The sequence below is a fragment of the Mustela nigripes genome, chromosome 3, assembly GCF_022355385.1.
Source record: "Mustela nigripes isolate SB6536 chromosome 3, MUSNIG.SB6536, whole genome shotgun sequence".
In the NCBI taxonomy this organism is placed as follows: Eukaryota; Metazoa; Chordata; class Mammalia; order Carnivora; family Mustelidae; genus Mustela; species Mustela nigripes.
In genome coordinates this window covers 44,178,410-44,200,922 of record NC_081559.1, presented here as the reverse complement: position 1 = coordinate 44,200,922, position 22,513 = coordinate 44,178,410, and the positions used below count along the sequence as shown (strand labels likewise).

The 22,513-nt window shown below is 49.2% G+C and overlaps 1 protein-coding gene across 2 annotated transcripts; it reads right to left on the bottom strand.

Moving 5' to 3' along the window:
* Positions 1-874: 874 nt before the first annotated feature.
* Positions 875-21,839, bottom strand: ASB1 (ankyrin repeat and SOCS box containing 1). 2 transcript variants are annotated; one of them, XM_059393834.1, is made up of 5 exons: positions 21,496-21,825; positions 17,935-18,076; positions 15,373-15,675; positions 7,804-8,189; positions 875-6,572 (listed from the first exon to the last, which is right to left on the bottom strand). In XM_059393834.1, the coding sequence occupies exons 1-5, from the start codon at positions 21,542-21,544 to the stop codon at positions 6,445-6,447; spliced, it is 1,008 nt and encodes a 335-aa protein (XP_059249817.1). In that variant the 5' UTR covers positions 21,545-21,825; the 3' UTR covers positions 875-6,444. The 2 variants fall into 2 exon arrangements, with proteins under 2 accessions (XP_059249817.1, XP_059249818.1); XM_059393835.1 differs by lacking the exon at positions 15,373-15,675 and having other exon boundaries at positions 21,496-21,839.
* Positions 21,840-22,513: the final 674 nt, after the last annotated feature.

Genomic DNA, 22,513 nt, shown 5'->3' with positions numbered 1-22,513 from the left:
AGACCCAGCATTTGGGAACTAGCCGGTGTCCTCTGCTGACTGAGAAAGGCCTTCAACACCAGCACCAATGGTCTACCTTTCATCCGACATAAGGCACTCCATTTTTTTCTGGTTCTGCACCTTAGGCTAGTGATATTCCCCAGGAAGCCTCTTTCTGGTCTAATCCTGCGGCAGGGTACAAGCCCGATTCCCACCTGAAGAGGACAAAGAGACATACGGAAGACTGACTGTGATGAGCCTCCTTTATCTTTCATTGGGTTGGGGCAGCTACAGCTGCCCAGCTGGGTCAGGACCAAGTCTTAACTGGCTCTCAGCCCATCCTCCCACTTTCACCCACTTCGAAGGTACCTGAGCTCCCCTGCCCATTCCAGAGCCTTCAGGAGCTTTGCAATGAAATCAGATTCTCAGACACTCAGTTCTTTGGACAAGGTGGCTTTCTCAGATGCGTCTAGGTCAGTCATCATTCATTCATCTGTTTTCGTGAGAGGTTTGTTCCTAAATTTTGTTGCTATTCCATCATCTCAGTATATTTCTACATTTTTTGAAAAGTAAAATCCCGCTCTCATTTCAATGGGATTTCAGAAAGGAGTTATGGCAAATGGCCACACCTACTGCACAGAAGGCTGGGAAATGAAGAATATACTGGGACTTTAAATGTCCAGCTAAAACTGGGGGCTGTTATCACAGATGAACACTGGACAGTGAAAGAAAGCCACCCATCTCTACCACACAAATTTGAGACAGAACGTGAGGTCACCTTTCCAGCAGAGCAGGAGATGTGTGTGTGCATCCAGGGCGGGGTGGGGGTGGGGGGATCAGGGTGTGAAGAATGAAGAAGATATCTGAAACAACAGATAAAGAAAACATGCTAGTATTGCTGAAACAGGAGTAAATGTCTTTTATTTAGTTCCTTCCCTCCTGGGTTCATTCCAAAGCTTCACACCTCCCCCTCCTGCTGTCAGAACACATCACATGTAACAGAGGCCCAGAAACAATGGTTCTGCCCACACTTCTCCACCTCCTCCCCGCTGCAGAGCACTGTAGGGACAATTCACCTTGTTTGAAAGCCATGGATTTCACACACTTTACAGGCACATCCTCTTCAAACTGGAAACCCCACCAAGTAAAACAGGCTTGGCTGGAAGTTTCTATCTGTGCCACATTCTGGGTGCCTCTCTAGAACACTAAGATGCCTCCAAGCAGTTCAAAAAGTTCCTCTCTCCATATCTTTCCAGACAGCCAGTCACTTGGCTGAAACGTGTTTTCAAAGATTTCACAAGTCCAATTTCTACCCATTGAGATAAGCAGTCCAAAAAATTAAGGCGTGGGGGGGGGGGGGGCATTGAATGAAAGGGTAATAAAGCATTTATTAAAGTTACAATAACATCTCAAAGAGACCCGTCAAACTTCTGGAAATGCTTAACCAGGCACAAGTGTGAGAACAGTCGTGGCCCCAGTTGCTGAGGGCAAACACACCTTCATTCCCAGAGCAGGAAGGACAAACAGGAGCTACCAGGAACATTCCCGCCAGCCTGTCGGCAGGCGCACAGGCCCACTGCAGGTCACACTCTTGTGCTCACCACCAAACAAGGCCCGGGAGCTGTGCAAATGCTGCAGGGCAGAGCAGCAAGCCGGGACTCCCCACATTCACAAACGCCACACTCACACTGCACTGATGTACATTCGTACATTACCTGCTAGAGATCCAAAATCAAAGCAACTGAAAAAAAAAGGATGCCCATGCATTCCAGACACTGCGCAATCCTATGTTAAGGCCACCTAAGTCTTCTCCCTGCCTCAGCTCTGCATCTGTCTGCCTAGAATGTATAGTATGTGTTCTTTATACCACCACACTCCAAAATCTGCATGTCCTTCCCGTGGAATTCTCTCGGGACATAGTCCCACTAACCACTCATGAGTGACAACAGTTATTTTATTCCACACTGAGGGGTCAGGTTCTGAGGGGCTGGGCGGGGTGGGGAGTTAACAGGTAAGCCAGGGATAAAGAGGTCACATGGCCAAATGAGGCACTTCTAAGTTGGGGCAGAATCCAGAGTACTCAGGACTATTCACCAAGTGCCTGGCGGGAGGCTGAAGGGGCGGAAGCCTCAGTTCCAGAAGACCCACTGCAAGTGCCATCCCCGACCTGCCAGGGAGCCATGGGCGCTCAGAGGCCTGCTGCCCCCCAAAGCCTAAGGTGAAGGCAGCCCTCACTGAGAAGGCCACATAACACTTCTGGGGTGTGTTTCTCCTGGATTCTGGAACAGCTAGAGGCCCGTCACCCCAGGGAACTGTGGGGAGGCTCTGTTGCCGCCAGAAGGTAAGCTCACACATGCCAACACCACACACAGTGCACTCTGCAGCTAGACTGGGGTTCCCTGACCCTGCGACTCCAATGACAGGCGACCTTAAGAACTTCTGGGGCTTGACAGAGAACAGCCAACATTTTATCTTCCAACCAAGAGCATTTTAAAAAATAAAAATATTGCCCTCTATTAGCACCTTCGTTACATAAAAGTAATTTTATCACCCAAATTAGGAAGGACATTATCTCAGAATAAAATATAAATCTTCAGGTTGAATAAACTTGACTGTCAGTTACTTAATACATGTCCTTATCCTTATGAACCTAAAAGGAGCCTCTGTGCCAGGGGCCGATGCTGTCGGCCCCCATGACTGTCACTGCCCCATGAGGTCCCAAAGGTCACAGGCTCTTCCAGCACCATCACCACCTCCAATGCAACCCCACTGAGAGGAAGGACCAGAGTCACACCAGAAGTTTACAGCCACAGGGACCGCTGAGAACAGAGCGCCTTCGCACAGGTCCCACGGGCACGCGCAGCCAGAGGGCTGCGGAAAAGCATGGGAAAGCCCTTCTCTCTAAGTCTGAGTTTCCTCAGCTCTGACCTCACTTGCTGCATGTTCTTCCCCTTCTACTGCTGCATGAATACTTGATTTAAAAAATTGATTCAGAGAAAAAGAAAAAAAGAAGAAAGGATGGCCCTTAAGCCTGAAAACAGAAACAGAGTCAGCAACAAAAAACTGCTAATTATCCTCTTTTTAAACTCACCTAACAAGTACCTGCCGGCAGCAACTTACCAAATATTAAAACAGAACATCAAAAACCCAGCATCACTGCCTTAAACCCTCTTCAGGAACATGGCAGGACATAAATAAATAAATATGTAAATAACATAAGTAATACAAAAAGGCCTGGATGGGTCTGGGAAACAGACTCAATACCGGCACCCAGGATGCCAAAGAGGAATTCTCAGAGGCCATCGACACTGCCCCTGACCCCAGTCCCTGCCATATGTCCACAGCTGGTCAGGCCCACAACAGGACGCTGTTCAATGCCCAGGAGGTCTCCCCTGAGTGGGAACAGTCAGGACACTCCTGGCTGTCCAGCTCACTCCCAGGAGTCCGTCGTGCCTTCCCCAGGGAGAGCTCTGGGGCCCGGTGGGCAGAGGCCTCCTCAAGTACCACCATGTTTCCCTGCTACAAGGGACTTTCGGGCCCCATGCCTCAGAAACACAATTTCCTAAAGTGTTCTGACAGAGTTACTCTTTCCTCTTTAGTATCCAATCCTGGGCAAGGAAAGGAAAGGGGGCTTTAGTAAAGTGTCACTCAAACAAGTAGGAATAGCCTTAATCAGCTATCTATACTGTTTTCAGATTCATGTTTGGCAGCAATGAAGTTTCAAACTATAGGCTGAACCTCATGGTTCTCAGGATTCTGAAAGCATCGGCCAAGTCTGGCTGAACCAATGACCAGACCTGAACTCTGCACAGGAAGGGTGGAGGCCCCGGGCCCATACAAACTGGCCCAGAGCACAGCACATTCAAGGGGCCGAGCAGGAGCGCCCCTACTCCCTGGCAGCCTCTCCTGCCTCATACTACCTCCTGGCCAGGTCATGGGGAGACCCAACTACGAGAATCAACTCAGTCCGTTCCTTTCAGAAAGACCCCAGGAAAATGGTTCAATCCCCAGAACAAAGCCCGGCAACTGCTTCATCCAGCAGCAGACCCCATACCACCCTGCGCCGGGCCCTCACCTCCCGCAGCCCAAAGGCCGTGCCCACAAGTGTGCGACTTCTGCAGTGGCACCATTCCCAGGCGTGGCTTTCCAGAAGGTCCAGGGACAGAGGCACCCTCCCACCCGGGGCAGGAGTGGGGAGGCCCCATCCTAACATACCTCTGCAGAAAGCACCCAGTGGGGCAGGTGTGCCATGCATCTGTAACAACGGCCCATCAGGAGAGAACCTGAGCCAAAGGGGCCGAACCAGGGAGGCCCAGAGTTGGAAGAGCTGAAAGGGAAGGTCAACTTACCACCCACTCTAAAACTCCTCTCTCAGCCCTACCGAAAAGGTGACCAACCACTGCTTCCCCACCTCCAGGGACAGGAAGCCCCCGCCAGTGGCCCAGTCTACCCCTGGGCAGCTCCAGCTTCCCTATATCCAGTGAGCCCTACCTCCCCACAGCTCCTGCCACAGCCTAAGCGTGGTCTCAGCCCTACCCAGACTGCCACAAAAAACACCCTGAGTCCCTTCTCAGCTGAAGCCCTGGCAGCACTTGACTCTGACCCCAAGAACCCTCATCAGCACCCACAGCCCGCAGCTTACGGCCTCACTCTGACCAGCCCCCCGCTCTGCACAAGCCCCGGCAGCCAGGGGCCCAGTCCTTCAGCAGCAGCACACAAGCCCAACATCAGGCTCAGCCAGCCATGCCGCACTTCGGTACGGCCACAGCTTGTGACAGGGTCACTGTAGCCCCACAGCACCTCCGGTGATTGTGCCTACCCTCTGAATCATTCAGGGCCTCTTCTCCCCTCAGACCTCATGCATGCACCTGCAGGTCACAGCCTGGCCAAGCCATCCAAGACACACAAGGTAGGGTTTAGAATCCTATCCTCAAGCTGCATTAGACAGTGACAGACACCACTTGTCTCCGTGGCTAAAACCTACAAGGCTGTTAGTAATTAAGTAAACCTGTATCCTTAATTCAATCATTACAAATTAGATAGCTCTTATGACAGAAAACCTAGGCACAGATTTGAAATCTGCCTATTCCTAAACACTTCTGAAGGTTACAATCACCACGATTCCATCCAATGGTCACCAGGGGTGGTTTCCCAGGAAACAGCATCACCTGGGGAGCTCTGAAGAGGCAGCCAATGGCCTACCTCTGCGGACGCAGCCACGTACTGAGCCGCACAGCCTGGGCGTGGGTGAGCCCTGCCCACAGCCACAGACTCGGGGATGAGAACTCTGCTTGTCTCACCCCCAGCACCCCTAGCAGGCCGGGGGAAGAATTCTGACCTGGCTGCTGCCCCCATGCTCAGGTTCTAGGAGCAACTGCCAAGACATGAGGTCCAGTAAGGCAAAGAGCAATCAACCGCGCGCTTGATGTTTTGTCCACTGGACACCAAGCAACAGAAAGCCTGGAGCCATCCCGAGGACACGCGAGTCCCCCGTCGGGGAGCGTGCAAGGACCAGAAGGCAGCGCCGCAGGTGTCTCCTTCGGTTAGAACTGGCAGTGAATGCTGTGGGAGCGTCCTTGGTCCTAATGCAGGCAGTCATCTGACTGGCTAGTTCCTCGGTGCAGGCCTCCTAAAATCAATTCGTGTCTGGAAGCTCTTCCAAGAGAAAGGGCAAAGAGTTCACGAGACCTGCTGGCGTGATGCGAGGCACAGGTAGGTACAAGAAGAGGTGCAGCGCTGCGGGAAGTCCTCCACTTAGACTCCAGCCAGATGCAGGCACCGACTGAGCTACCACAGCTGGTCCATGCAGCCCAGAAGCCACCCTGGGAGGAAGGCAGTTAAGAGACGACACTGCCACGAGAGAACACAGGGAGTGGTAGGGAAGAGCTGAGTGTAGACAAATACCACAGGTCACCCCCAGGAGCAGGGAAAACAGACTAGCAAGTTCATGAACTGCATTTCTGTACTCTACCTTTTTTTTTCTTTTTTCTTTTTTTTTTTTTTTTTTTTTACCAAAACTCTCTTTTCATTTAGGTATTAGAAGGCTTTAATCAAACAATGAACTTGAGAAGTAAAAATATAAACAGAAGCACAGTTCTGGAAAGTGCTAGGTGTCCTCCCCGCTGGAGCCATGAGCAGGCCAACTCAGCCCGTACATACACACACCACAAGGCCCACTTTGTGAATATGCTACCATGAGAATCCAAAACAGAGATACTGAGGAAGGACAAAATGAAGTTTTGTATGGACTTTTCAGCTGACAATGACCCCAGGACTGTCCAATGCCCCGAGCACCTGAGATGGAATTACAATCCATGAGAAAAAGGCCACTTCTGCTTCACCAACAGCCAAATGGGATTCTGTCAGCAGCACAGACAGGATGTGGTTCACAGGGGCAAGAATCGGTGTCAACTTTCACTGCAGATCACCTTCCTCCTCACTGCAAGCAACCGCCACGCTTGAATTCTACTCATAAAGCAGGAACTTTTTTATGGGGTCTGGCAGAGGCAGCGAGGGAATCAGATGGAGTCGGTATTTGCCAAGAGCTCTTCTCACGGCCACACGGCACAGACTCAGCAAGGTCCTGGGGACACCTGAAATGCCATGGGAAGAAAAGGAGACAGAGGGAGGGAGGTTAACCAAAGGCTCGCTGAGATGGACAGACAGAACCACACTGAATGCCCGCGGCCAACTTCCCAATTTCACAGTGGAGAGAGCGGTGCCTGGGGAGGAAGGTCTTGTCGCCTGCTCCTCCCTTCTGTGGAAGGAGTGCAATCTTCACCTGGGGCACCTGCTCACCAAGATGGCGCCACCTTGACTGGGTTTAAGTTCCTAGACAGAAATAAGAGCTGACCACTGAAGGCCCTGGCAGGTGTGAATGACGGACCCTCACCTCCCATCAGCCTCTGCTCTTGTCAGTCCCGGAAACTCCAGGGGGATCCAGAAGAGACACGCCGAGCAGTCTATGAGGAGAACAGGCTGACAATTCTGCTCTGGGTCAGAAGAGCCCAGCCGGGCCTCTGCCTTGTGAAGCAGGCATGACACCAGCAGCTTCTCTCAGCAGGACTCCAAGTGACCATTAACCAGCCCCTTTGGGGGAGGCTCAACGTGAACGTGTCTTAATGACTGGCTTAGGAAGCTCCAACAACAAAAACACAATAAACTCAAGTTCTGTGAGAGGCAAGGGTTAGGGAAAGGTTTTCAACTCAGATGCCCTCGAGACCCAGACAAGGAGGAGGCTGTGTGCAGGCAGGTCACAGACAGCCCACAGCAGCCAGCTGGAGGCACACAAGGTCCACCTCTGAGCCCCAGAGAGGGCCTTGGACAAGAAGACCCAGTCCAGATCAACTGCAAACAACCTGGCCATCGATTGATTAATTCATTAGCAAAATCTTCCTTCATAAATAAGCAAGCTATGGAGTTTATTCTAACAAAAACCAGAGGTATCACACAATAAATGTAATGGTAATTTGAGTGGAACTGAAGAAAGGGAATGAGGACCCCTAGAGGAGGAAGGGCCTACCACCTGTTGTCAGGAAACCTTTTAAAAACCATGCGAAAGTGAAGGGCTTTGGGGTCAAGAAGCAGAGCAGAGAGGTAAAGAGACTATAAATCCAGAAACTTCCAACGTGTACTTTTATATATTTCTTTGTATCGATTCTTGGTGTCTAGGAATTTGAAAAGACCACTCTGGAAGTATTCTGGAAACGGCCTAGCCCTAACTGCACATTCTAAGTGCTTTGTTGGAAGAGGTTTTTTTTAATCACTATAGTTCGATTCATTCAACTGACCCACACAAGTCAGAAGAGAACTCAGGCCACTTACTTCTGGCCTCTTTAAAGACCTGCAACGCCTCGGGGTCCACCTTCCTTCTGCCTCTTGACTCTGGGCCCAAGGATTCCCACTTCACCAGGTTCAGGTTGGCTCCAAATTCAACAAGCAGGCTCACGAAGGCTGCCTCACAGCCATGACGCAGGACAGCATCCATGACACACCCGGGGGAGCCCCGGTAGAAGCCCTGCGTGTTGACGGGACCATTGCAGTTGAAGTCAGGGTTCGCCCCCGCCTGGAGAAGCAGCTTGAAGCACTGGAGGTTGTGGTAGGCCGCGCTGATATACAAGGGGCAGACCACCAGGGAGGTGAGGCGCCGGGAGAAAGGGGGCCGGATGTCAGGAGTCAGGTGGTGGTTGACGTCGACGTCAGCCCCATACCTACAGGGGAGACACAGGGACAGTGAGACCTTGTGGTGGAACGACCAAAGCCACCAGACCCCCACAGCACTGGAGACAGGCCTGACCTCTGTGAGCACCAGGACACCACTCAGGAGACACCACCGATCACAGTGGCCTCCTGACTTGCAGAGCTGAGACCATTCCAAACAACTCGGAACCCTCTCACACAAACACTCATCAGGGAACTCTTCAGAGCCTCTGAAGAGCGGACAATCTTATGGCTAGTCAAACTACTTCAAAACAAAGGATAAAAAAGGAAAATTTCCAAATTCATCTTATGAAATTGGCAGAACAATCCCAAAATCTGACAAAAGCCACACCATTAAAAAAAACAAAACAAAACAAAAAAAAACAAAAACACCTACCAACTATTTTCACTTACGAGTATCAACCTACCCACCTTCAATAACATGTTGGCAAAGCAAATCCAAAGTATGAACCACAACTTCATGCAGGTTATTCCAAGAATGCAAGGGTGGTTCCAATATTAGAAATTCTAAGAACCCTGTCCATCATATTCACAGAACTAAGGGGAAAATCACGATTACCCTTATAGATGGAAAAAAACGCGGCATGGGACAAAACCCAACACTAACGCAGGTTTATAAGTACTCAATAAAATAAGAAGTGATAGACATTTCCTTCACAAGATAAAACCCAGATGTTGGTGTCTCACCTAATAGGGCAAGGGGTGGCTCTCCTATGGGCTGGGGCGAGCCATCTACACCCACTCTCCAGCCCATTCTTATTCAGGCATTTTAAAGATTTATTTATTTACTTGAGAGAGAGAAAGTGCACAGCTTGATCTCAAGACCCGGAGGATCATGACCTGAGCCGAAATCAAGAGTCAGACAACCAACCAACCGAGCCACTCAGGCACCCCTAAATTTTAAGTAAGGGTATTAGTGCAATCCGACAAGAGAAAGCAATTAGCTGATGAAGATCATAAAGAAAGAAAAAAAAGCTTTCCCTATTTACAGAGAACATGACTATGTCTGGAAAGCCCTGAATAATTAATGAAAATACAATAAGCAATGAATTTATTAAATACTTTAGTAAAGTTACAAAACCAACAGCCTTCATACATACAAAAATAAGTTCAAATACAAAATGGAAAACACCTTACTTATGAAAGCAAAATGAATTTTCGAATGAGAGATCTAAGCATAAACTTAACAGTACAAATCCAAAATTTGCATAAGGGAAGTTAAAAAATACTCAAACAAGTGGAACTCGGAAATGAGGACCCCCACCACTGCCTTGGAGAGGAGGGCTCAACACTAGTAAGAGCTCAATTTTCCTGAAGTTTATTGTATAAGTGAAAATCCCATTCTTGGAGCTAAATAATTTGATTATAAATATAAGCAAAAGTAACATCTCTGCAATTCCAGAAGCTGATGATAAAGTTCATTTGGAAGATGGAAGAAGAAAAGATGTAAAAGCAAAGCTTTTTAACATGAAAATTAAACAAAGAAAAACCTGTGCATGGCAAATAGCAGCAGAAGCAAAGTAAAGCAGTAAGTGGAAAAGTTGGGGGGGATGTTACAAGGGATTAATAGCCTTATCACAGAGAGAGCCAACAAAAGGGAATGATGGGGGTGGGGGCGGGCCGGGGTGGCACAGTCAGTTAAGCATCTGACTCCTGGTTTCAGCTCCAGTTATGACCTCAGGGTTGTGATCCAAGGGTCATGATCCTGTGATTGAGCCCCAAGCTGGGCACTATGCTATGCACCCAGTCTGCCTAAGACTCTCCTCTCCCTCTGTGCCTCCCCTCTGCTTGCTCAGGCTCTCTCTCTCATATAAGTAAGTAAATCTTTAAAAAAAAAAAAGCAAAAGCTCAACTGCTCTACAGGAAAATGAGCTAGAGACGCTGACAGCGGCAAGCATCTCTCAGTCATCTGAAAAGATACTCAGCCTCATCATAACACAAACGCAAATTAAAACCACCTTTACACCTGAAACTAATGTAACATTTTACTTTTTTAATTAAAAAAAAAAAAAACTACCCTGAGATACTACTTCTCACCTATCACACTGGGGAAAATCAAAATTTTATTAACGAAGCTTTAAAGAAACAAGAAGTCTCATTCAGTTCTGGGGATGATACAAAATGGAAAAATCCCACTAGCACTGGAACAATCCCACTAGGACCCACTAAATTTGGCAAGAACTGGGAAAACTACATATCCATGTACCCTCTGATCCACCAATCACACCCTTGGAATCTCTTCCCAAGTTGCATCTGCAAAATTCCAGAAAGATGCACGCACGCAGCAATTCATTAAAATGTTTTATGTAAGAGCTGAAGGCAAGAAACAACCCACAGGTCCCTCAAGAGGAGACTGGGTGAACAAACCGTGGCCCATCCACATAAAGCAGCACTGAACCCCCATGAAAAGGTGTAAGGAGTGTCACCACTACTCCAGAATGACCTCAGAACACACTTAGGCAGAACAGTCAAAATGTGTACTATGCTACTGTTTATCGGAGAGAAAGTGGTTACAATAAATTCGTGTATCTGATAACACACCTAGACATATGCACGTTATGCTTATTTTTTCAACAATGGAGGGATCAACTATGAAAGCTTAAAAATGGTCATCTATAGGGAAGCTGAAGGAGACTGACACAGAAGCTAGACCTCTTTTAATATATGTTGTTTTACAGACTTGACTTTGGAACCACATAAATAAGTCATAAAACAAATTAAATAAAAGGCAATCCCCAAAAACTAAAAGAAAAAGAAAACCACTTTAGCCCCAACTGTGTATCCAGATGGTGCCATGCAGTCCTGACTGCTGGGGGTCTCCTTTTTCTGGGTGTATTAAACCACCAGACCCAGCAGCAGAGTCCCCTGGAAGGCCCTGAGATAGGAAGCATAGCTCACCGGCCTCATGCTCAGCTGTCCCCGCAATGATCCCTGCTCAGACGTGAGGAAATCATCTCTTAGGGGACAGGTGCAGGAGCAGCCTGACCTGCCAACCTCATTCTTCAGAATGACTCTAAAAAGGCAGGGGCTTCGGGTTCCCACAAGGGACCTGCCCTTGTCCCTGCCCTCAAGGGAGTCTAAGTATATGACTTACTATAGGGAGTTTGGAGTTCTCCAGCCCAAGTGCAAATTACCAACCTCGGTCCCTTTCATCTAAGCAGAGGCCATGGACTCAAGCACGGAGGGTGGCCTGGCTCAGGGTATCAGAGTCCTTGCAAAGTCGAGAGTGTGCTTGTTAAAAATGCTGCCTGGCATAGGGCGTGAGAGCCCACGTCGGGTGAGGAGTCATATGTGAGAGGCGGCAGCAACATCAGACTGGTTACAGATCAGGATTGGCAAAATAAATAAATGTGTTAAGGCGAAGGGGAACCAGGTCTCTGCTGGAAAAGCAAATAATAAAGTCAGAAACGGAGAAGTAGGATATACCAGATTAGATTAGAAGTATCAGGGTGAACTCAACTGTCAATGTACATAGATACAGAAATACAGACAGAAATGTACATGTAACCTTAGCTCTGTCCAGTTGGAGGGACTGAAAAGAGCAACATCCCATAACCAAAAAACACTATCGGTACCCAGACCTTGGCCTCTAAGCACCACTCTCCACTAAAAAGAAACCAGGATGCTTTGAAGAAATGACTCATTCCAGGGCTAAGACAGGCACAGTACTAGATGAGCCTAGACTATGTTGTTACAAGAGAAAGTAAGAAACTAATCAAAGGCTGCAGGGGACATGTCCTAAGGACAGAGCTAGGCTCCAGTTTAAAGACTCTGTGCAGCCAAATCCGAGACAATCTGAGCATCAAAATAAGTAAACTACTATGGGATTATAACTCCCTGGAAAATAAAACTGTAAGTCTAACACAAATAAATTAAAAATCTGATGAGAAATACGATATATATGTGTTGCATGATCCCTTGCCACAAAATACGAATTAAATAATTACAGAGGGGAAAAAGAGTAGCTTTACAGTGGAGAAACCCAACAGACACCACCTTAATCAAAAGATCACACTGACATCAGCAGTGACGGGCCCAAGGACAACCCTGTGCAACCGGAGAGGACGTAAAGAGCGCAGCCTTGCTCCTGGGAGAGCCCCGCCAGGCACGCATTACGGGCTCCCCTCTGAGTCACCACTAGACAGACGGCGGCACCTACTTCCCTGAGCTTCCATCATGCCAGACAGCCCTCCAATGCCACCCAGGTTTCATCGGCTCGTGTTTCATGGAATTAGGAAATGCCAGCATGGAGAAGCAGAGAAGACGGGCAGGCAGGCAGGTGCCTACAGCACAGGAAACAGCCCTATTTTCCAGGCCATGCTTTAAATGGCCAGCCAGCAGTCCTATTCTCTGGCCTGTCTCTTCAACACATTTGGAGTGTACAAAGGAACTTCTCCTTGAAAACCACATGCCTGCTTGCAGGCAGCGTAGGCCTAAGGAGGAGAAGGGAGGGGCACACAGACCAATGTGTTCCCAGGACCATCCTTTCCCCACTGAAGCCACCGTCAGACACCACAAACGTAAACCTCACCCAGCCTCCTAGACACTCCAGCAGGGACAGGAAAAACGCTCCACACCACACACCAAACCAAGCAGAACTTCCATTTCACTTCACACATTCAACCAATAAAGAAAAAGAGAACTAAAGTTTAAGCAGTGATTTTTTTTTTTCCTTCTCCTGTTAGGGATAGGTCTTCCAAAATGTTTGTAATTTTGGGCAATATGACAATCTGGTATTAGCTGGGCTATGGGAAAGACAGCCCTTCATCCACTCATAAAAATACGCTGGATAGGATCCAGTTAATTTTAATCCTGACTGTTTTCCAAAATTCCCCTTCTGTTTTTAATATCTTTGGTAAGGAACCACTGGGACAACTCAGTGAATCAATATAAATTTTGCACATACAGAAACATCACTCCTTTACCTTTTTTTAAAAAACACCAGCAACATTTATCAAGGGAATTTACAAGTAACAAAATGGAATTCACTTGCAGAGAAACAGCAAATCACGGCATGACAGCAGAGAACCCTGCGTGTAAGAACAATGACCTAGGAAGGCAGCTGCTGACATCAGATTTAGATTGTAGTATTTGCTCAGTAACTCAACCATATCTCTCTCATTTTCCAACAGTCACTAAGTCAGTTACCTGGTAATTTAAAAAAGAGAAACCTTTCTGACATGTGTTCTCGCTACCTCATTATAATAGTAACGTCCTAGCTCCATGAGGGAATGCAATGTCTTCGTAATGGTAACACTTTCTCAAATAGGGCATCTGTAGCACTTCTCAAAGTCAAGCCTGCAGTTAATCCAAAGCAGTTGTGCATCATGAACTGACTGAAAGGCCTTACAAGGATTTCTGGAACCAACATGAAATTTCATTGACTGATCCTATTCAAAAATATTTCCAAATTAATGACTTACATTCTCTAAGATGCAAAGATACGGGACTAAGGTGGCTTAGATGATCAGGCTAAAAATTTTTAAAGAGCAGGGAAATATCATAATACCCTCATTTGTCTTGCCAAAAGCCAATCCCACAGTCATTTAAAAAATAAAAATAAAAAAACTTTAATGTAAAGTATATCCTCAGTACCTAATTCAAAAACGACACACAGACCTAGGCAAGGGGATGCCAGGTCTCTTGCTCCTCAGAACCACGCCCACTGCCGCCTGTAACAACAGGACCCTCACCCAATCCTTTCCACACTGAAAATTGTCTACCTAAACTGTACTCTGTCCAACCACAAGAAATGCCTCCAGAGCAAAGCATGGGAAAAAAGCATCTTAGGTAGAAAAAAGTCATTGGAGACACGGAAAATAAAAATGTAATCTGGTTCAAATTCTTTAAAAATGTAAGGACTGGTACAACTAAAATAAGACCATAAACCATCTAAAATAACAGAAAGGGAAAGCAAACAAATACAGATCATGGAACAAAGATACAAAATAAAGAACAGCTTAGAAACCAAGAGAGAGACATAGACCTAACATCAGCTGTGGCAATTAGGTTAACTGTACTTAAAAAACAAAGAATCCTATACGGTCAAATAAGAAAGGTGAGCACCCAAAGTACTTAAGCCCACGAAGATTAAAAACTGAATGTGACAGAACATGTAAATGAGCCTTCAATGAGACCTACAGTTCCCTTTTGGTTTGATAGTGAGCATAACCAAAGGAAACAACTTTTAGCATCAAAACATAGGAAGCAAAAAACACTAGAAATAAAAGGGGGAAATGACAAATCACAACAGCAATTAGAGACTAACAGACTTCTCTGAACTTGGGACAGAGCTGATGGCTAAAAATGGGAAAAAAGAGAGGGACCACAAGTAAGGTGACTGAGGCTACCACACTGCCTGCTGCAAATAAATACCCGTGGTCACATGCTTTGTTACAAGCATCCACAACATGTGTGACAGTAAAAAAAAAAAAAAAAAGAAAGAAAGAAAAATTAAAAACTCAAAAGAAGCCCCAAAATGCAAATTATTTGTTCCACATTACCTGAGCACGACAAAAGTAGTTCATAAAAATGTGCATTAAGTTTTTCTCCTCCATAACAACAAGAACAAAAAGGAAATCAACTTCAATAATACCTAACTTAAATATGGGGGAAAAGTTTAGCAAGTAAGAACAAAGCTACAAGTGAAAGAAATAATAACCTTGAAAGTGGACACTCTGAGAAGAGTAATGAATAATCCATCCATCATTCAACTGAAAAAGGAGAAAAATAAAGTAAAATTAAGGAAAATGGGAAAAAATAAACTAGAAATTAGTAAGCAGAAAAAGAAGAGAACTGACAGCGAAGAAGTAGCTCTTTAAAAGGACTAACAGATGGGGCACCTGGGTGGTTCAGTGGGTTAATGCCTCTGCCTTCGGCTCAGGTCATGATCTCAGAGTCCTAGGATCGAGCCCCGCATCGGGCTCTCTGCTCAGCAGGGAGCCTGCTTCCCCCCTGTCTCTCTGCCTACTTGTGATCTCTGTCTAATTAATTAATTAACTAATTGATTGATTTTTAAAAAGACTAATAGACAATTCTTCCAACACATCTAACTTTCCAGAGAGAGGGGGGTAAATATAGACAACAGGGAAAGAGCTGGCCACCATGGGAGGGGCCACGTCCTCCACAAGGGCCCAAGCCAGGCGACGGTGGGTGGGTGTCCACAGCACTGACCTGATGAGGGCCTGCAGAAGGTCGGCCCGGCCCACACGTGAGGCATGGTACACGGGGGTGCTGCGGTGGTGCCGGCTGCCGTTGGGGTCAGCGCCAGCTTCCAGGAGGATCTGAGCACTCTCCAGGTGTCCGTTCACCACAGCCACGTACAGGGCAGTCTGTCCTTTCACGTCCACGAGATCCACCTCGGCCCCTTTCCGAATCAGGAAGTCCACACAGTTGCCGTGGCCTGCGGTGGCCGCTATTCTTAGCGGCGTGCAGGGGAGCCAGCCACAGCACCAGACAGACTTCTCGTTGATGCGGCTGAGAAAGAGCACAGGGGAGCCAGGCTGTGGGGGCAGCTGGGAACCCCACACACAGCTCTGCTTCCTTGCAGACTGGTCCATGCCGGGAACAGAGTGCAGGAGGGCAACCTCTTCAGACAGACACCGCGGTGCTTCAAAAATGCCTCTGCATGTGCTGTTTTATGAAACGCTGGCTCCATGCATGGAGCAGAGCAGAACTGCAGAGCCCATTCCACAGCGGAGGACCCTGAGGCATAGGCAGACTGATAGTCTCAGAGCTAAGACCTCAGACCTCCCAACTCCAGCTCCACAAAGGATGGAAGGGTCTGCCCAGGGAGGCAGCGCAGGATGAACGGCAACTAGTTGCTGGCAATCTGCCAGGGTCCCGAGGCCCTTTCTCACCAACCACTCACTGTGGTGACCTAAGGTTGGCCTTGGCACCCTCACTGGGACCGGGTGACCCCTGCGATCCCCCTACCTGTGGCATAGCACAAATGCCAGCCTGTGGGAACTGCTAAGGTCATGCAGCGCTCCACTCCCAGCCAATATCAGCTGAAGAGAATAGGCTATGCTCAGCCCTCATCAAAAGTGACCATCAGGGACGCCTGGGTGGCTCAGTTGGTTAAGCAGCTGCCTTCGGCTCAGGTCATGATCCCAGCATCCTGGGATCGAGTCCCACATCGGGCTCCTTGCTCAGCAGGGAGCCTGCTTCTCCCTCTGCCTCTGCCTGCCATTCTGTCTGCCTGTGCTCGCTCTCTCCCCCTCTCTCCCTCTGATAAATAAAATCTTTAAAAAAAAAAAAAAAAAGTGACCATCAGACTGGGACTCCCTGTCAAGGAATGCCACGGCCATGAAGCCCACTGACCCACCATGTCACCGACTGAGACACAGTTCACTTCAAGCTCCTAGGGCAGCTGTGAACAAGCCTGGCCATCCAGCTCACAGCAGAGTGACACAAAATGACACACAGTGGGTCAGGGGCTCCTCCTTCAGCTGAGCCCTGGCTCCCACTAGCCCAGAAGACCAAAGTACTCATGGTCACAGTACAGAGCAACAAAAATCCATCAGCAAGAAACAGATTTACTAAAGCCAAATGTAAGAAGAAAGGAAAAAAAAGTACTTGGAAAAGCAATATGAAAATACCTAGTTGAACTCTATTTTATTCTACTGTTTTTATTGTACTGTTGCATCTGCAAACTTAAGGCTTCCTCTGGGCTTGAGTCATCTGCATTAACTATTCATGTGGAATCCATCTGCCACCTTTGTATGATGATTTCTTTCTGGATATTTAGAGCTTTTTTTAAAAAAAAATACTGATATCTATTCTAATGAAATAATGCTAGGGCATCAGAAGTTAAAAAAAGAAAAAAAAGAAAAAAGAAAGAAAGAAACCTATTCTTGAATTGTTAGGAATACCTCCCTTGAGAGCTATTTACAGAAAGCAGCATTAATTTCAGTATTGACACGCAGACATTTCTTCCATCAATTCACTACCAACTTAACCCCGAAGGGAAAAGAAACACAAAGCAGGAAGGAGTTTTGGGTGGCAGGTCAGCTGCTAATCTAGCTAGGGCTCCAATCTCCAACCCACAAAGCAATCAGAGAACACCCAGAGGGAAGGCAGACTCTGTGCTCTGCCAGGGGTCCCTGGCGGGAAAAAAGGAGTACCAACACCCGCTGCTGTTAAGGAAGAGCCCGAGCCAGTGTGGAGGAGCAGGGAGGAGCAGGTGGGCTCTGGCAGGCAGCAGGCCGGGCACTACAGACACGGGGAAGAAGAAGGTGAGCATACTGCATATTCCTGGGTGACGAGACAGCTGGTCTGAAGCTGAGCACCAGGCCTGGGGAGGGCAGACACCTGGGGACCAGAGACACCAGAGGAGGGTACATCAGGAAGTCTGCACCCACAGCGGGATAAGCATATGAAAACAACAAAGTTAGGGGAACTCATGTATACAGCTTAGGGTAAAGAGCCACAGGAGACTTGGAAGGACGCAGGACCACTCTTGAAGAGAGTAACAGTGCTGCCATCACGACTAATAGCAAGAAAGCTGACATCAGAGAGGGCCAGAAGTTTCCAGAAAATACCAAGGTAAATGACCGAGCTGGATTCGAATTCAGGTATCCCTATCCTCACCACTGGCTATCTCCTAGTAGTCTGACCATTCTCCCTCCATCTCCTCCTCCAACCGTCTTTACCTGCTCACCAGGGAGACACAGTGCCCTCACGGATCACACCCCTCAGCTTCCAGCGGGCCCACCCCAGGACAGCGATGCTCACCTCCGGTAGCTCTCCTCCTGCAGCAGGCTCCTGAGGGTCTGGAGGTCCCCCACGTAGGCTGCATCATGGAGTCTCGTGTCCTCACAGTGCTCCAGCGGATGGTCACAAAACTGCTCCCTCAGCCACTCCTTCAAATTAGGACCTGCACTGAAGAGAGGGGCTCCTGTCAGCTAAGGGAAACCATGCTGACACCAAATGGGACAGGGGTTGGGGGGGGGGGGTGCCCTCTACCTTGAGCCCTTGGTCTTCAGACTGCAGGTCTAACTAACTAAGCTCAAACGTTCCAGAATAAACCATTCCCATCCTCCAGAAATGCCCAGAGCTGAGAAAAATACAAAATGTCTCCCTTAGTGAAACAAGCACATTCCTGACACCACACCTGACAAGGGCGATGATTTTTAAAACGTGATTGGGACAGGAGGCAAGGAGTCAATCCTACTGAAGAATACAGAAGATCCTACATAAAATAGCAAGGTGCAATTTAAAATACATACCAAAAACCCACCACAATATTACTCTGTTTATCTCAAGAATGTAACAATGTCTTGATATTGGGGGGAAACAAATAATCATCGCCTGTATTACAAGAAGACACTTGCATCTGGCAAATTCAACAGGCACACAAATGCTGCTGCTTGTAACATGAATGACTACAGTGAGCCAAACTGGGCCATGACCCCACAGGAGTCGCCATGCGCAACTCATGAGACCGTAACCTAAGATGGGTGTACTGTACTGAATGTAAGTTACACCTCAGTAAGGAAAATGTTAAAATATATGCATATGAACAGAAAGCCAGCTTCACATAATGAAGACTCTACAACTGGAAAACAGTAAAGATTATAGAGTCAACCGTACCATGTGCTTGGACAGGGTGAGTCAATGCTAAAAAAATTTTAAATGATAAGAAATAAATTAAGTGATTTAACAAATCTCTTCGGGGTTTTTATGTGAGATGTGACAAAAATATTATAAAAGTCTATCTGGAAGGGCACCTGGGTGGCTCAGTCAGTTAAGCATCTGACTCTTGATCTCAGCTCAGGTCTTGATGTCAGGGTCCTGAGCCCAAGCCCCACTTTGGGCTCCATGCTGGGTGTGGAGCTCACTTTAAAAAAAAAAGTTTATGTGGAAACATGACTGAAAAAATCACGTTTTTTAGTACATATGAGAAAAAAAAGACCCAACCCATTAACAGAACATATTATCTCTTATCAGAATAAAAAATAAAACAGAATCAGTTGCCAAAAAAAGACGTTAGTATAAAGATAAATGGGTATCAAAATCTGAGGAAAGAAAGAGTAGTTGCTATAGACTGAATGTTTGTCTCCCCTAAAATATGCTGAAACTCCCCAAAGTGATGGTATTAAGAGGTAGTGACTGTGGTAAGTGATTGCACAGATCATGAGAGAAGAGCCTTTGTGAATGGGATTAGCGTCCATATAAGAGAGACCCCAGAGAGCTCCACACACCCTCCACAGGGCAGGACAAAGTAAGAACACTGCCTCCAGGAAGCAGGCCCCTGGCAGACAAAGAACATGCTGGGCCTAGGTCTTGGGACTTTCCAGCCTCCAGAGCTATGAAAAATAAGTGGTCAACAGATCTGTAAAATCAGATCCCTGTTTACAAATTATCGAGTTCTTCCCCTCACACTGGAGCCCAGAAATCAAGAGTTCTGCGGATATCGTTACAGACAGGGGCTTAAGGAAAGAGTGTGACCACGAACTCCCAGCCTGTGACCAGGCACCAGTGGAAAGCACACCCCTCCACTGGGACTCCTCCCGATGATGAAGTTGCTTTTACATTCACATCAAATCTCTGAAATACCTACTGCAGACAAGGACTGACCGCTGTATAAGAGGGGTGATGAGAAGACTTCCTTGCCCTTCAGGACTCAACAGAACACTGGCAGGTGTACACACACACACAGGTTACTTGAGCTGATCCCACATCCACGCCTGCAGCCGATTAGCAGGCAGCCTCAAGGAAACCCTCAGGGCAGCCTCCACCCTGATCTTCCTTCAGTTAGTTGTTCTCCTCCACAGCAGTTATCCTACAGTTTCACCCGCCTGAGTGAAAAGGCTCAAAGCAGGGGTGAGTAAGATTGAGGAAGTGTAGCGCCAGATGGACAGGTTAAGTGGGAACCACAGACATTTGTTAAGTTTTTCTCTGGGCCTCCCCTCTGCTGGCCTCTTTTCAACCCACTCCCTGGCCCAGCTAGGCAGTTTCCTCTACACCCAGCTCCAGATCCAAGGACACTTCGAGTTAGCATTTCTCTGATCAGCATCTCTGATGTCAACGCGATTACTTCACATAGGACTCAGACCTTACCTGGAAATCTGTGCCCCTCCATTCCTAGGCCTGCAACACTGTAAATAACGAAACAGTACTGCTCAGACAGGAGAGGTACTGCATACTGGCCAGAGCAGCCTGTGTTCCACACGACTCCCCTCTGTACTGGGAAGCCGTCATCCATCCTCCTCTCGTTCCATCTCTCTCTCACCATCTCTCTCTCACGTTCAAATGACATCCCAGACACTAAAGTCCTGATTCAAAGTATCAACCAAATTCTAGGAGAGAAGGGGCTTTGTCTGAACTGCCCTTGTTCACTGGGGTGTCTCCACCCCGGGCAAGGTCTGGTCCATAGCAGTTCCCCAAGGAAGGACTGCTGAAAGCACGGATGGAGGGATGAAAAGCGCCAAGTCCCCAACTGTCAACTCCTTGGAGGGGTAGCTATGCAAACACCCAGAGGAACGTGTGAGGTCCAGAGCACAGAAAAGCATTTGGTACACAGGGCCAATTCAGCAACGAGCACAGAGGAAATCCCACCACAGGTTAAGAAGGAACCTCCCCTGAACACAGCAAAGAACACGCTTGGCCTGCAACTTCACATCTGCTTAGTAGTTGGGTCTCGGGGTGAAAACCCTGCGTCTGATGGCTCTTCTGAGTGGTGAGCGTGAGCATTTCCAGCTGCCGGTTCTGCTGGTGGGCCACGGGCCCCTGGACATGCTGTGTCACGGACAGCTCGCTGAGAGCGCTGTTATCGCTGTCCCTTGCCTGTGCGTTTGCGGTAGCAGCCCGTCAAGCCGTGGGTGGCGGCGCGGAGAAAAGACACCTGCCGTCCTGAGGAACCGGCCTCGGGGGGGGGGGGGGGGGGGCCGGCCGCCCCCCCCCCCCCCGGGGGGGGGGGCGGGGGGGGGGGGGGGGGGGGGGGGCTTCCCAGACCCCTGCGCTCAGAGCTGGATGACGACCCGTGTCCTGTTCTTAGGGTCCTATCACATTCCCACCGGTTCACAGACCGGCAGTTAAAAAGCAAGTTCCCAGCGCGACGATGTCACCGCGAGGCCGAGGAGCGGGCACACGCAGCAGCCGGGCCGCCCCGTCCGGCGTGCTGCGCTGACCCGACCCCGGCGGCAGGGCGCTGCTCCGTGGGTCTGGCCCTCCGGGGACGGGAAGGCACGGCCCCGGCCCGGGCGCAGCCACCGGGGCCCCTCGGCCAGGGCGCTGGCCCTGTCCTCTGCCGCCCCGCCCCACCCCGCGGCCCGGCGGCTGCACGCACATTACCTGCTGGCCCCGGCCCGGCCCGCCCGTGGGGCCCGCCGCCCTCCGCCATGGGTGCCCCGGACTCGCCCAGTCCGGAGCCCTAGCCCGAGCGCGCCCCGCAGACCGGAAGCAGAGCCGCAGCCACCACTTCCGGCGCCGCGGGAAGGTGGGCCGCCTCAGGGGCGCGGCTTCCGAGGGGCGCGCCCCTCCCTCAAGGGCCTACGGGGCTTGGCGAAGGGAGCCAGCGCCTCCGCCTCCGGGCTCCAGTCGGAACGTGAGACTCGGCGAGGCGGGGCGCGCGCTGTCGGAAGGCGCGCCGTGTCGGGGTCGCGCGCCGGCAGCGCGGTGGTTTCTCTGCGGGAGTGAAGGAGTCTGGGAAAACACGCTCACCTGGGGGGCGGAGCCTAACTCATCCCGATGAGCTCTGGCTGTCCGGACCCGTCCCCGCCCTCGAAAGGGAGGCGTGACCCTCGCGGTTGTGGGCGGGGCTGAGGGCGGGGCTGAGGGCGGGTAGCTCGGTGGTTTGGAACAGGACCGCATCCCACGCCGGTCGCATTTCGCGGTTCAGGTGATCCCCGCGCTCCTCTGTGGGCTGGAGCAGGCTCGCGAGCGCGTGGATGCGAAGGTGCCGGACGTCCAGCCCTAGTCACCGCAGCAGGTTGTGCGGGCTGGGCGTCGCTGCGGTGAGCATGTATCTACGTGCTGAGAGAGGAGTGCGTTCCCTGAATCCCTTCCATGATGGGGGGGCGGGGCTTGTCTATTAAATATTGCCCAGTGCCTCACACTAAGCATTTATTGAGTAAATTAGGGAACAAAGGAATGCATCTTCCTGCACTCTCGCGCTTAAGCGTTGTCAAACGATGTGTATAGAGTTTGCATTCTTGAGCTCGATTCCCTTGGCTGCAGAGCTGGCCGGCCCTGCGAGGGTGTTTGGTGCGGGAGGAGGGCTTTCTGCAATGCGTTCACACTCGATAAGGGCAGAGAGCTCCCCGGTAGGAGGCTTGGGGGTGACGCCCTCTGTCTCCCACAGGGCAGGGAG